Here is a 13151-nt window from a genome sequence, read left to right as displayed (position 1 = left end):
TGAGGGGAGGGAAAGATCGTTACAATTGTCTGGGTCATTGATATACAGTCAGCTCAGCCAAAGGGGATGCCCCAAGTGGGAGCAAGAAGGCCACTGTGCCTACCTCTTCCCCTGTGTAAAAGAGATGCAAGATGGCACATGGACCCTTTGCAGAGGGATGGGGGGGGGGCAGGGGGTGATGGGAGTTAGGGGCAGAGAAGGAAGTTGTTTCCCAACACTGAAAGAAGATATTTCAAGATGACCACCTGCATTGAGAAGAAAGGCAACATAAGGCAGATTAAGACGGAGGACCTGTCCTGGCTCTCCCCAAGGGACACTTTGCTTCACCCATGGAATTGCAGCCAAAATGCCCATTCACTCCCTGGGAATCCAAGATGGTCACTATCTTGATTTTTTTCTACCTTCCTTAAAGGCCCTGGAAGAACTGGACCCAAGGAGTAAGGATAGGGTGAGAGCTGTTGTGGGGTTGGTGGGGGTGAGGGGGTGGTGTTGGAATCTGAGAATGAGAATATTTATGTTTAATAAAAAAAGTTGCGAAGTGAATGTCTTAGAGATTCTCCTGGCATTATTACTGTCTATCAAAGAAGGGGTCCATCGAAGCTGCCCCAAGGCCCTTCTTCTTACCCTAGACTATGAAGTGGCTGTAGAAAAAACCGTGAGCCACCCCCCAGCCCTTTACTACCCATTGGGCACTCCAGGCTCTTTTAAGATACATCTACACAAACATACATGCACAGATGCACACACATGACAGGACTGCCCCAGTCAGCTTGGGGAAGACAATTCTACACTGCATTTTGAGGAGACAAAGAAGTGAGCCCTGAAGGGGAGGGGGCGAAGGAGAGGCTAGGGGTGGGAGAATAGAAATGCCCTGATCCTTACAGCAAGGATTGGGGGTCAACTCTTATCTTGAGGTGCTGGCTACCTGACTCAGCTCATCCTTAAAGAAAGGGTCTGGGGGCTTTGGTTCATGAATCCTTGATCTAGGAGTTAAAGGTCTAGATGACTGGGGTTCCTGGGAAGCAGAGCAGAAGGCCTGGACTCGTGGGTCTTAGGGAGAAAGGGCTGAGAGCTTGGTCTCTGGTCCTGAGAGAGAAGGTACCTGGGACCAAGACTCCTGGATCTGAGGGAGAAGGGGACTGGGTCTCAAGTGCTATGTTTTTTTTGTTGTTGTTTTGTTTTTTGCGGTACGCGGGCCTCTCACTGTTGTGGCCTCTCCCGTTGCGGAGCACAGGCTCCGGACACGCAGGCTCAGCGGCCACGGCTCGCGGGCCCAGCCGCTCCGCAGCATGTGGGATCTTCCCGGACCAGGGCACGAACCCGTGTCTCCTGCATCAGCAGGCGGACTCTCAACCACTGCGCCACCAGGGAAGCCCAAGTGCTATGTTCTTGATTGGGGAAACTTTGGAGGCCTGTATTCCTGGGACCTCAAGAGACGATTTGGGGGTGGGGGCCGCTCTCCAATGCTTGCATCCCTAGAGGAGAAGGGAGATGATTTGTGGCTATCTGTATCCGAGGGAGGGGAACACTGGTGGTGAGAGTCTTGAGGGAGAACTCAAAATCCCCAACCAGGAAGCCCGTGACCCAGACTCCTGGCTAGGCGCTTGCATGGGGTGGGACGCCTAGAATCTCAAGGCGGCGGGGGCCTGGCGCAGGTTCCCACCCGGGGTTTCCAAGCTTCTCCGCTGTGCGCAGAGCTGCCACGCTATTGTCCTGACCAGGAAGGCGGGGCCAGCGCGGGGCGGGGCTGGCGGCGCCGGCGCAGCCCGGGGGCGGCGGGAGGAGGAGGCGGCGGCGGCCGTGGCGCTGGGAGCTCCTGTCACCGCTGGGGCCGGGCCGGGCCGGGCGGAAGTGCTGGGGACGTGAGGGCGCGAGGGCCGGGACATGGGACCCGCCATCCCCGCCGCTCGCGGTCTGGGCCCGCTGCCGCTGTTGCTGCCACTATTGCTGCTGCTTCTGCGCGCGCAGCTCGCCGTCGGGAGTCTGGCCGGTGGGAGTCCCAGCGCTGCCGAGGTGAGGCCCGGCCGGGTCCAAGGGGATGGGGGAAGGGGCGGGACCGGGCCTCTGGACCCCGATGCGGGCAGGTCCAGAGCAGAAAGCGCAGTCTTTCCAGCTAGGTGGCCGGGCCCCCCGGCGCCGCTAACTGCACTAGGCATTCAGAAAACCGCAAGTCCAGGCCCCATCTCCTTCATCATCTATCGTCCCAGTCCGCTCCAGCCCCCAGCGTAGGAACTGGCTTTTCCAGAGCCCCTGCTCCCAGAAGTCCAGCCCCCTCAGACCCTCTCGACCTAGGTGACTCAGCCCCAGACCCTTCCCACCTGAACAGGACCCACCAGGCAGCAAGGCACCTACAGCCAAGAATCTGGGCCCCCTGCATCCTCTGGATCCATATGAGGCCTCCCGCAAGGATCCTAGGACCCAGAAGTCTAGGCCTCCAGCCACCGCCCCCCAACCCAGGATGTAGCTCTCCATCCCTCAAGGACTTGGTGTCCAGGCCTGCGGGGCGCTGAAGCCAGGCCTTGTGGTCTTTGCACCCGAGAATGCGAGCATGAGCTAGGGATGGAGGGAGGAGGGGCCAGAACGCCTGGGTTCTGACCTCCTCCCCCGCCATTCACGTTTAACCCTTTCAGCTCTAGTGCGGCTGAGCTGGGGTGAGGGCGGAGCCTGTCTCCGCGGCAACAAGGCCGCGAGAATCCCGGGGGACCCGGGTCGCCATAGCAACGGCAGAGCTGGGGCGCCCCCGCCCTGTGGGAGCTGTTTCCCGGGGAACCGAACGTCTATGGAGGCGGTGCGCGGTGCTTGGTGGAGGGGGCTGGTGCTGGGGGTGTGAATATCTGGGTCCTAGGGAGCAAAGGACCAGGGGACTCACATGCCCGCGTCCCCCGTGCCCTCACTGACCCCTCCGTCGCCACCCCCAGGCCCCAGGGTCTGCTCAGGTGGCTGGACTATGCGGGCGGCCAACCCTTCACCGGGACCTGCGTACCGGCCGCTGGGAACCAGACCCACAGCTCTCACGACGCTGTCTCCGGGACCCGCAACGCGTGCTGGAGTACTGCAGACAGGTAGGCGGGACCTACTGGGAGGGGCGTGGCCAGCAAGAAAGGGGATCCAGCTTGGGACCGTGTCGCGCGTGAGAAGCTAGTCGTGCAAAGGCAAGGTCCAGGGAGATGAGGGATCCAAGAAGGCATGGGAAACTAGGGGACGTGGCCAACAAAGAGGCGAAGTTAGGATAGGACAGGACCTGTTTCTGAGAAACTAGGTCAGGAAAGGGGAAGAACCGTGCAAAGACGGCCCGCTGAGGAAAGTGTCCAGTGAAGAGACAGAGTTTAGCAATAATGTGGTGGACTTCTTAAAGAGCAGGTGTAGGTGGGCGTGACCAAAGGAGACGCGGGGCTAAGACAAAAAGACCTTTGGACCGGCGTGACTGGGAACGGGGTGGAACCCAATGGGAGAGTGGAAAGCTAGGAGGCGTGGCTATGAAAGCAGGTCTAACACAAAGAAAGGATACTTACTGAGAGGCCAGAGAGAGAGCCGAGGCTTAACGAAGGGAGGAATCTATGGGGAGATAAACCTGATAGGGGGAAGGGGCAGAGGCGACTACAAGAGAGGTGGGCTTAGAGGGATTGAGTTTTTGGGCAATGGAGGGACCTTCGTAAAGAAACTGGACAGGCAAAGGGGCGGAGCCTAAGGATGGCGTGGCTTAAGGGAGAGGTACTAGGGGGCGTGGCCAACGGGCTTGAGGGGCTTAGATATCTAAGACCTGTTCTACAGAGAAGCGGGGCCTAGGGAGGAGAGGTCCTTATGAATGCTGGAGACTTGAAAAGGGACATGGCCAGTGCAGAAGCGCAGGCGGGCCGTGGGTTGATCACCCCCACCCGGTGCCCCCAGATGTACCCGGAGCTGCAGATTGCGCGTGTGGAACAGGCGACACAGGCCATCCCCATGGAGCAGTGGTGCGGGGATGCCCGAGGTGGCCGCTGTGCCCACCCCCACCACCAGGTTGTGCCTTTCCGCTGCCTGGGTGAGTCACAGGCTGGGGGAGGGGAACGGAAGGAGGCGGGGGTGGGGGGGGCGTCTCCGAGGGGTGAGATTCTGGCCCTGGTTTCAGGCTCACATTAGGGAGATGGATGCCTGGGTCCAGAGTGGGACAGAAAAGCCTATGAGGATAAGAGATCTGGATTCTGAGGAGGGTAGGGCTAGTGGTTGCGGCAGTGTCTCACATCGATGACCCCCATTTGCCAGAGGGTGAATTTGTGAGCGAGGCCCTGCTGGTGCCTGAAGGCTGCCGGTTCCTGCACCAGGAGCGCATGGACCAGTGCGAGAGTTCAACCCGGAGGCGTCAGGAGGCACAGGAGGTCAGGACCCAGCTCACTCATTCTCACCGCCCCCCAGAACCCAGGGATCCAGTCCTCTAACACCCTCCTCCTCCAGAACCCAAGAGTCTGGGCCTCAGCCTTCTCTTCCCAATGGGACAGAACCAGGAATCCAGGCTCCCAGCCCCATCAGCCCCCAAGACCCAGGCATCCAGGCTACCCCCTACCTTCTGTTACCCCACAGTCCTGGCATCTGGGCCCACTCTTCCCGCAGGCCTGCAGCTCCCAGGGCCTCATCCTGCATGGCTCGGGCATGCTTTTGCCCTGTGGCGCGGATCGGTTCCGAGGTGTGGAGTATGTGTGCTGCCCCCCTCCAGTGACCCCCAACCCGTCTGGGACAGCAGTTGGGTGAGTGGGAGGGAAGCCTCCATGCCCAACCCAAGACTCCTGAGGCAGGAGATGGAAGCCTGGGGGCCTGGGCCCAGGTTCTCATTGCCTTGAGTCTTCTGCTCCCTCAGGGATCCTTCCACTCGGTCGTGGCCCCCCGGGGGCAGAGTTGAGGGGGGTGAGGATGAGGAAGAGGAGGAATCCTTCCTACAGCCAGTAGATGATTACTTTGTGGAGCCCCCACGGGCTGAGGAGGAAGAAGAGGAGGAAAGAGTCCCACCCTCAAGCTCCCATCCCCCTGCAGGGGTCAGCAAAGGTGAGGCAGGCTCTGAACCCCCAGTCCCCTCCACCCTTGGGGGAGGATGATTTAAGGGAGCCTTGGTATAGGGGCCTCTTTGGGAGGGACCTGTGGGGGAGAAGCCCTGTTGGGGAAAATGGGAGGGATGGGAATGGCTTTGAATAAAGTAGAGGTGGAAGGGGCAGCCTGTGAGGAATGCAAAGGGGGAGGGTGGTTTGGGGGTGCCCGCAAGTGGAGGAGTCATTTGGCAGGTCTGAAGGATTATTGGGGGGAAAGCTTAGAGGATAGTGTAATGGATTCCTAAGCTTTACAAGAACAGGCCCAGTTCAGAACCACATTTCGCATGATGCCAGGCAGCAGCTATGGCTGAAGTGAGCACATGAGGGTCTCCAGTGCGCTCTAGGAAATGCAGTTCTCTGGGAAGGGAAGGAGACCTGGAGCTGAGCTTCTGGCTGACTCCCTGGTTCCTGGCCTTGCAGTGACTCCCACCCCAAGGCCCACGGATGGTGTGGACGTGTACTTTGGCATGCCTGGAGAAATCAGCGAGCATGAGGGGTTCCTGCGGGCCAAGATGGATCTGGAGGAGCGCAGGATGCGTCAGATTAACGAGGTGATGGTGCCGGGGGCCCCAGGACCCCCCATAAGGCAGAGCTCCCTAAATACCAGGAAATTCCTCAGGGACACATTGAGACTACCTCTAAAGAGTCCCCAAGTCCCCATTAACCCCCAGTCCTCAACACCACCCCTAAGAGGACCAGGGATCTCTGACCCACCTAGAATCCCACTGAGATGCCACCAGATTCTATGGAAACTCTGATGCATGGTACTCTTCCACTTTAAATTCTTTCTGAATCCTCTCGGGAACCCAAGAGGCAGAGGGACTTAAGGGATCTGGAGACTCTGAAGAAGGATGGGGGCAGGGGAGATTCAGTGGGTAGAGCAGGGTGGATTCTAGGATCCTGAAGCTCCCCTTGTCCCCAGGTGATGCGTGAATGGGCCATGGCGGACAACCAGTCCAAGAACCTGCCTAAAGCCGACAGACAGGCCCTGAATGAGGTAGGACAGCCTCCAGGGTGTCCTACTCAGGCCTGTCCACTACCGGGGGCACACTGGCTTTGTCTGGCCTCATCCAGTTTCACCCCTTCCTACTTGCACGGGCCTCTCCGGGCCCCACCCTTACACTTGGCTTGGCCCCTCTTGGCCTACATCCAACCTGACTTTGCTTCCCTCCTCTTCCCACTGGCCATGTTTTGCCCTGTCTTAACTTGATCCTAGCCTCTGAGGGCTGGCTCTGGAGGCCTCTCCCAAGCTGGGCCCCTGCAGACACAGCCCAGTCCTTCTCAGCCTCTCTTTGATGCTTGGCCCTGCTCCCTGACTCTGATCTTGCCCCTGTAATCTCCCTTTTACTCAATCCCTCCTCAGTAGTCCCAGCCTCATGACTCTCTGACCCACCTCTCTCAGCCTCACTTTAGTACAGCCCTACCCTGTGTAGACCCCACTTGGCTGCGCCCCATTACTTGACTCTTGCTCCTACCCAGCTCAGTCTTATTTAGTTACAGCCTGTCTCCAGTGGGTCCTGCCCAGGCCCGAGCCCTACCTTTCCTACAATACTTGGCTCCTTTCATCTCAACACAGGCCAGCTCTGTGCCTAGATTGTTCCCACCCATGTAGTGAACACCTTCAGCGGGGCTCCCAGCAGGCCTAGCCCTGCCCCCACTCTACCTGGCCCTGCAGCCCCAGCTCCACCAGTCAGTCTCCTGTCATCTAGTCCCACCCCAGGTTGACTCTGCCCAGGCCTGGATCCACTGCATGCCTCCCTCTCCCCCGCCACTTGACCCTATAGCCCTACCCTTCCAGACTGCCTTTGACCCGGGTTTCACCCCACTACGCCTCTCCTGGCCCTGTGCCCACCCCCTCGCCAGCACTTCCAGTCCATTCTGCAGACCCTGGAGGAGCAGGTGTCTGGTGAGCGACAGCGCCTGGTGGAGACCCATGCCACCCGAGTCACTGCCCTTATCAACGACCAGCGCCGGGCTGCCTTGGAAGGTTTCCTGGCGGCACTGCAGGAGGATCCGCCTCAGGTGCGGGAGCCGTGGGGGCAGAGGGCAGGGGGTGGAAAGGGCTGGGGCAGGCCTGGGCAGCCTTCATCGCTTCCACAGCCAGAGCGTGTCCTGCTGGCCCTGCGGCGCTACCTGCGAGCAGAACGGAAGGAGCAAAGGCACACGCTGAGGCACTACCAGCACGTGGCTGCCGTGGACCCCGAGAAGGCCCAGCAGACGCGCCTCCAGGTGCTCAGGTTCTTCCAGCTCCCAAATTCTCAGCTAGCCCTCAGACCCCGGCCTCTGGGACCCCATCCCTCAAACTCTTCTCTTGCCCCTCATACCCTCTTTCCATCCCTTGGACCTCCTTCGTATCCCTGGAACCTCCCCGTTCTGTGCTTGGGACCCACTCCAGTCCCTCAGATCCTTACTTCTTGACCCTGGAATGCTGCCTCCCCGACCCCTGTGCCTTTGACCCCTTTCTTGAATTCCCACTCTCTGTCCCTCGACCCCACTTCTTGTCCCTTGGATTCTTCCTTTCCTAGAATCCCCCTCCTGTGCCTTGAACCCTGTTCCTGCCCCTCAACTCTCCTTTTTCCCTAACCCCACTTGTTCTCCCTGGAACCCTTGCTCTGTGCCCTCAGATCCTAATTCCTGTTTCTTGGATGTCCTCTTCCTGTCCATTTAAGCCATTAAGAATACTCCATTCTATGCTCTTGAACTCCAAGTCTTGCCCTTGAACCACATCATTTCTATATGACCCTCCAATTCTTCCTTCTTCAGAACCTCCTCAAGCCTCACTTCCTATTCCTCAGACCCTACTCGCTGCCCCTCCTACCCACTTACCATCTTCTATACCATATTCCTTGTACCCTATACTTACCTTGTCTCCTGTGCCCCACCTTTCCTAGCAGCTACTCCTTTTCCTTCTTCCTTACTTTCTTTCCCAAGACTCTCACAGCCTGTCTTCTGTACATCTTTTCCTTTTCATTGTATTCCACTTCTCCTTCTCCAGTTTCCTTCCTCCCATGGCCAAGTTCCTGCCCTTGTACCCTACTTCCTGTCCATTGTGTGTGCTAATTTTGCTTGGACCCTCTTGACCTTCCTCCTTCACCCTGCCTCCGTTTCCCCATCTCTAGCCTGCACTGCTCAGTTCATCCCTCGTACTCACTCCCCCACAGGTGCAGACTCACCTTCAAGTAATCGAGGAAAGGATGAATCAGAGCCTGGGGCTGCTTGACCAGCACCCCCGCCTGGCTCAGGAGCTGCGGCCCCAGATCCGTGAGTGCCCAGTCCTGACCCCCAGCCTTTGACTCCCCTGCCATTTCAGCTATCTATTCCTGTGTAACAAACTGCAAAACTTAGTGGCTTAAATCAACCACTTTCTTTTCTTTTCTTTCTTTCTTTTTTTTTTTTGAGTTTGGAAAACCAAGGTTTATTCCAGTCTTTCTTTAAATTTAAATGGTCCACAGTCCTTCAAGGACCTTCATTAGCATCACTTGAAAAGTTTGTTAAAAATCCAAGTTTAGGGACCTCACTCCACACATAATGAATCAGAATCTTTTGAGACATGGATGGAAAATTTGCATTTAACAACTTCTTTGAGTAATTCAAATGCACACTGAGGATAGGAAATCTTCATCTTCTGGTCATAGGACAGCATGTACCAGGTATTATAACTGTATTAAATCAACCATTTTCATTGCTTATGATTCTGCCGTCTGCTCTGGGTTCTGCTGGGTGCTTCTTCTGCCGGTCTTGTCAGTAGTCAAGCGTGTCACTACATTTGGCTAGCAGGTCAGCTAAGGGCTGGGACTCTGGCACGAATGAGCCTCTCTCCCTCTCTGTGTAGGCTCAGGGCCTCTCTTCTCCATGGAGCCCCTCCACGTGGTCTCTCCAACAGGGGAGCTGGACTTCCTACATGGTAGTTCAGGCTCCCCATACCGTGCAACTGGAAACTGCCAGGTCTTCTTAAGACTTGGGCCCACCTTCTGTAGGTTAAAGCAAGTCACAAACCCAGTCCAGATTCAAGCTGCAGGGCCTTCACAAGAGCATGAATACCGGAAAGTGTAACCCCCAGATCTACTGCGACTTCCTCCTGGATGTCCCATGCCAAACCCTAATTCTCCTGCTCTTTAAGGAGGCTGTTCTCTTGAACTTCAACCTCCATCCTCCAACACTCAGCTCCACTTCCCCAGGTCACACGTATGGCTCCCCCACCCCGATCACTCTATTGTTAGGGTGCCATCCATTCACCCATTTTTGTTTTGTGGATCCCTATGCTCACAACCTCACCACCTTTCTGCATGTTCCCCTCAGAGGAACTCCTCCACTCTGAACACCTGGGCCCCAGTGAATTGGAAGTCCCTGCCCCGGGGGGCAGCAATGAGGACAAGGGTGGGCTGCAGCCCCTGGATTCCAAGGATGGTGAGTTAACCCAAATCTACATAATCCCAGACTTTGGGGTACAGGTCCCCAACCTCAATTCTAATCCCCTAAAATCTGGGGGTGTCTTAGCCACCACAGTGAGAGGAAGAGGGTGGGAAGGAATGTCTGAGGTTGTAGAGGCCTCTGTAGGATCCTCGATCCTCCTTCCTCAGCCCCTGGGAGGGGGCTTCCCCACACTATCTTTGGTGATGCTCTCCTCTCTTCACTGTTCCACCTGTCTTGCCTCCTCTGGCTGCCAGCAGACACCCCCATGGCCCTTCCAAAAGGTGAGTATCTCACAGAGTAGCCCCCAGCCACCAAATCCCTCTGAGTCCTTGAGCCCAGAATGGAAGAGGGCCCGTACACGGGGAACCCCAGGCCACCTGGGGTGGAGTCTGGTGCCCCTTCTGACCCCCTCTTTAGGCGGGGGTAGCACCATTCTGGGCTCTCAGGAATGAGATAGGATTTGGGGGGTAGGGTCCACAGAACAAGATGCTGCATCCTCTGAGAAAGAGAAGATGTCCCCCCTGGAGCAGTATGAACGAAAGGTAAGTTAGTCGGACCCACGGGCATCGGAGGGAGGATGGGCCAGGGGGCCTGGACTCCTAGGTCTGAAGGAGGAGGGTGCTAGGGGTTTGGGTTCCTTGGCCTCAGAGGAAAGAAGGGACTGAGGACATGGACTTCAGGGTCCTAGGGAAGAAGAGGGCTGGGGGATGCCCTCTTGGGGCCCAGGGGAGGGGGAGGCAGGGGCCCAGACTTCTGGGTCCCTGACACCTCCTGCTCCCCCAGGTGAATGTGTCTGTTCCAAGGGGTTTTCCTTTCCACTCATCGGAGATTCAGAGAGATGAGCTGGTAAGAGGAGGAATATTGTGGGTACTTAGGGGAAGAGGTCAGAGGTCAGTGGCTAGGCTGTGACTCCCAAAGCCACACAGGGCCCTGGTGAGCCTCCAAGATGACCCTGGCCCCATCTCCTCTCCCTGCAGGCACCAGCTGGAACAGGCATGTCCCGAGAGGCTGTGTCTGGTCTGCTGATCGTGGGAGCAGGTGGTGGCTCCCTGATCATCCTCTCCATGCTGCTCTTGCGCAGGAAGAAACCCTACGGGGCTATCAGCCATGGAGTGGTGGAGGTGAGAGGCAGAGACCTGGAATGGGGAGGACTTCCAGAGCCTGGGAGTAGAGTGGCTGTGAGGTCTGCGGTCAGGCCCCTGTGGCCCACTCTGCCTCCCCTGCCCCTATTGCAGGTGGACCCCATGCTGACCCTGGAGGAGCAGCAGCTGCGTGAACTGCAGCGTCACGGCTATGAGAACCCCACCTACCGCTTCCTGGAGGAACGACCCTGAACCAGCCCCCTTCACCCCTTTGGCTGAGCCCAGACCTTCCCTCTTCCTGGAGCCCCAGAACCCCAACTCCCAGCCTGGGAGAGGGGTCTTGAAAAAGTTCATTTCACACCCTTTGTGAGGGGGCTGGAAATTCTTATTTCCCCTGTCCAATTCCAAATTTAATCCCTAAGAAATCCCCAGGTATTCCCAGCTGCCTCCCCACTTGGGACCTCCTCACTTTAATTTATTTTGTACATTTATGTATTGTTCGTTAAGGTGACCACCAGTTGGTCCCACTGTCTGTTGTTCCCTGGAATTCACCCTCCCACGTGTCCCCCACTAATATCCCAATAAAGTCCTCTTCCCCACCAGGCCATCCTCCGTCTCTGTGGGGGAATCAGGGTGCAAGCCCGCCCAGACCTCCTTCCTCTTTAAACTGTTGGAGAGATCTTTAAATCTGGGCGGGGCCTTGGGAAGGGGCGGGGTCCAGAGATCTAGGCTAGGCTCCCACCCAGGAGCTTTCCGTGGTACTGAACGGGCAGCCACTTCTAAGCCTGTATCAGCTGGGTTCCAGGGTGGACTCCAAGGAGGCTGGGCTCTAGCAAGTTTCCCCTGCCTCCCACTCACCCTCATACACAGTCACATACAACATCCACCCCCAACCTGTGAACTCGATGAGGGACAGGGAATCTTGAACTGCTCTTCCCATTCTTGAGTCTTAAGCCCTTCTGGGGGAGGTGATAAGAATCCCCTTGGAGTGTGGAAATCCAACCATGTGTCCCAGAGAGGGTTATGTGATGTCTGCAAGTGCATCGCATTTTGTGACATGTCAGAGTTGTCCCTCTACATATACTGTTACCTGTCTCAAGAGGGTTGTTATGAGGATTAAAAGGAGTGATACTTGTTGGGACATTAGAATTGTGCCTGGCACTTCGCAAGTACTTGTTGAATAAATTCTAAAATGACATGGCAGCAAACATTCATATGGCACCCTGTGCCAGGAACTGCTCCAAGGGCTTTCACGCACTGGCACACTTAATCATTATTTCTACCCCGTGAAGTAGGTACTATGACTATTCTCATTTATAGATTAGGAAAGGGAGGCAAAGAGAAGTTATGTCACATTCCCAAGGTCACCATCTAGGAAGGGATGAAGCTAGGAATCCAACCCAGGAAACCTGGCTCCAGTGCCCATACTCTAGGCCATTTTGCTAACCTCCTGCCTAATAATTCATGGCCGTCCCATATGGTGTTTGGGTTGCTCACTGCAAAATTTTAAGTGATACCATTCATCTCCTAGACATTGTAGATTTGCATTTTTACCACAACTTCCCAGCAGACAGCAGTAGTGTGCCATGTTCTAATATCAGGATAGCACAATTTTCTGACAGATGGCTAAGGGAGGGAGCACGTATTTTTAATTCTTCCAACGGACCGATGAGCTCACAGTGATGAGCTCTACATAATATATACATGAATTATAGGTCATGTATATTAAATATAGACGTGGTAGGTATTGGGAGGAAGATGCCTACATGATGCAAGTTGGATACAATGCCACAGCTTTATTAAGAACCCAGTTTGCAACATCATTCTGATACTGGCTTTACCATCAGGTATACTCAGACCATTCTAGTAGAAATCTATAGCTAGCACCACAAGCAGGGGAAAAACTGCCTTTGTATTTTCACAGCCAAGGGTGATTAACAGGCTAACAATAGGTAAGGCACTCCAAGCAGGTGGGATAGGAAATGAAAGGCCATTTGGCTCAATACGCTCAGTGCATGATTCCCTAATAATATTTGCATTTTAATGGCAATACTTAGAGTAATTAGTTTAAAAACACTGTTTTTATTGAAATTCCAGCAGGAAAAATAACTTTACTATTGCTCATTTGATGCTCTTGTGCCCCTAAACCACTCTTCTTTTCCCACTGAATACGATTTAATTCTTCTTTTAGTAAAGCAAAGTTTCCTAGAGACTTGTTATCACGTTAGTGGTGTGTGTGTGTGTGTGCGTGTGTGTGCGTGTGTGTGTGTGCGCGCTGATACGTGTCGGGAAACACATCTTATATGTCAACAGAATCTAAGATGCCATCAAAAATAAGAAATACCGGGCTTCCCTGGTGGCGCAGTGGTTGAGAGTCCGCCTGCCGATGCAGGGGACACGGGTTCGTGCCCCGGTCCAGGAAGATCCCATATGCCGCGGAGCGGCTGGGCTCGTGAGCCATGGCCACTGAGCCTGCGCATCCGGAACCTGTGCTCCGCAACGGGAGAGGCCACAGCAGTGAGAGGCCCGCGTACCGCAAAAAAAAAAAAAAATAATAAGAAATACCATTATTTTATGTACCACAAGGAAAACTACGCAG

General features: G+C 55.6%; 1 protein-coding gene across 7 annotated transcripts; it reads left to right on the top strand.

The window, feature by feature from the left end:
- Window positions 1-1791: 1791 nt before the first annotated feature.
- APLP1 (amyloid beta precursor like protein 1) lies at window positions 1792-11157 on the top strand. Of its 7 annotated transcripts, none has more exons than XM_089902234.1 (17): window positions 1793-2013; window positions 2919-3062; window positions 3889-4021; window positions 4243-4355; window positions 4558-4721; window positions 4832-5016; window positions 5478-5608; window positions 5980-6054; window positions 6921-7079; window positions 7158-7286; window positions 8219-8318; window positions 9357-9464; window positions 9728-9751; window positions 9942-10012; window positions 10254-10316; window positions 10448-10591; window positions 10706-11157. In XM_089902234.1, the coding sequence occupies exons 1-17, from the start codon at window positions 1885-1887 to the stop codon at window positions 10802-10804; spliced, it is 1971 nt and encodes a 656-aa protein (XP_089758360.1). In that variant the 5' UTR covers window positions 1793-1884; the 3' UTR covers window positions 10805-11157. The 7 variants fall into 7 exon arrangements, with proteins under 7 accessions (XP_089758362.1, XP_089758360.1, XP_089758359.1 ...); XM_089902233.1 differs by having other exon boundaries at window positions 9725-9751; XM_022586266.2 differs by having other exon boundaries at window positions 1795-2013; window positions 4588-4721.
- The last annotated feature ends 1994 nt before the right edge of the window (window positions 11158-13151 follow it).

Source organism: Delphinapterus leucas, chromosome 20, assembly GCF_059928025.1.
Source record: "Delphinapterus leucas isolate spDelLeu-1000000601 "Yukka" chromosome 20, BTC_Dleu_Yukka2, whole genome shotgun sequence".
Taxonomy (NCBI): Eukaryota; Metazoa; Chordata; class Mammalia; order Artiodactyla; family Monodontidae; genus Delphinapterus; species Delphinapterus leucas.
The sequence above is the reverse complement of the archived record's forward strand: the minus strand, read 5'-3'. Positions and strand labels throughout refer to the sequence as shown.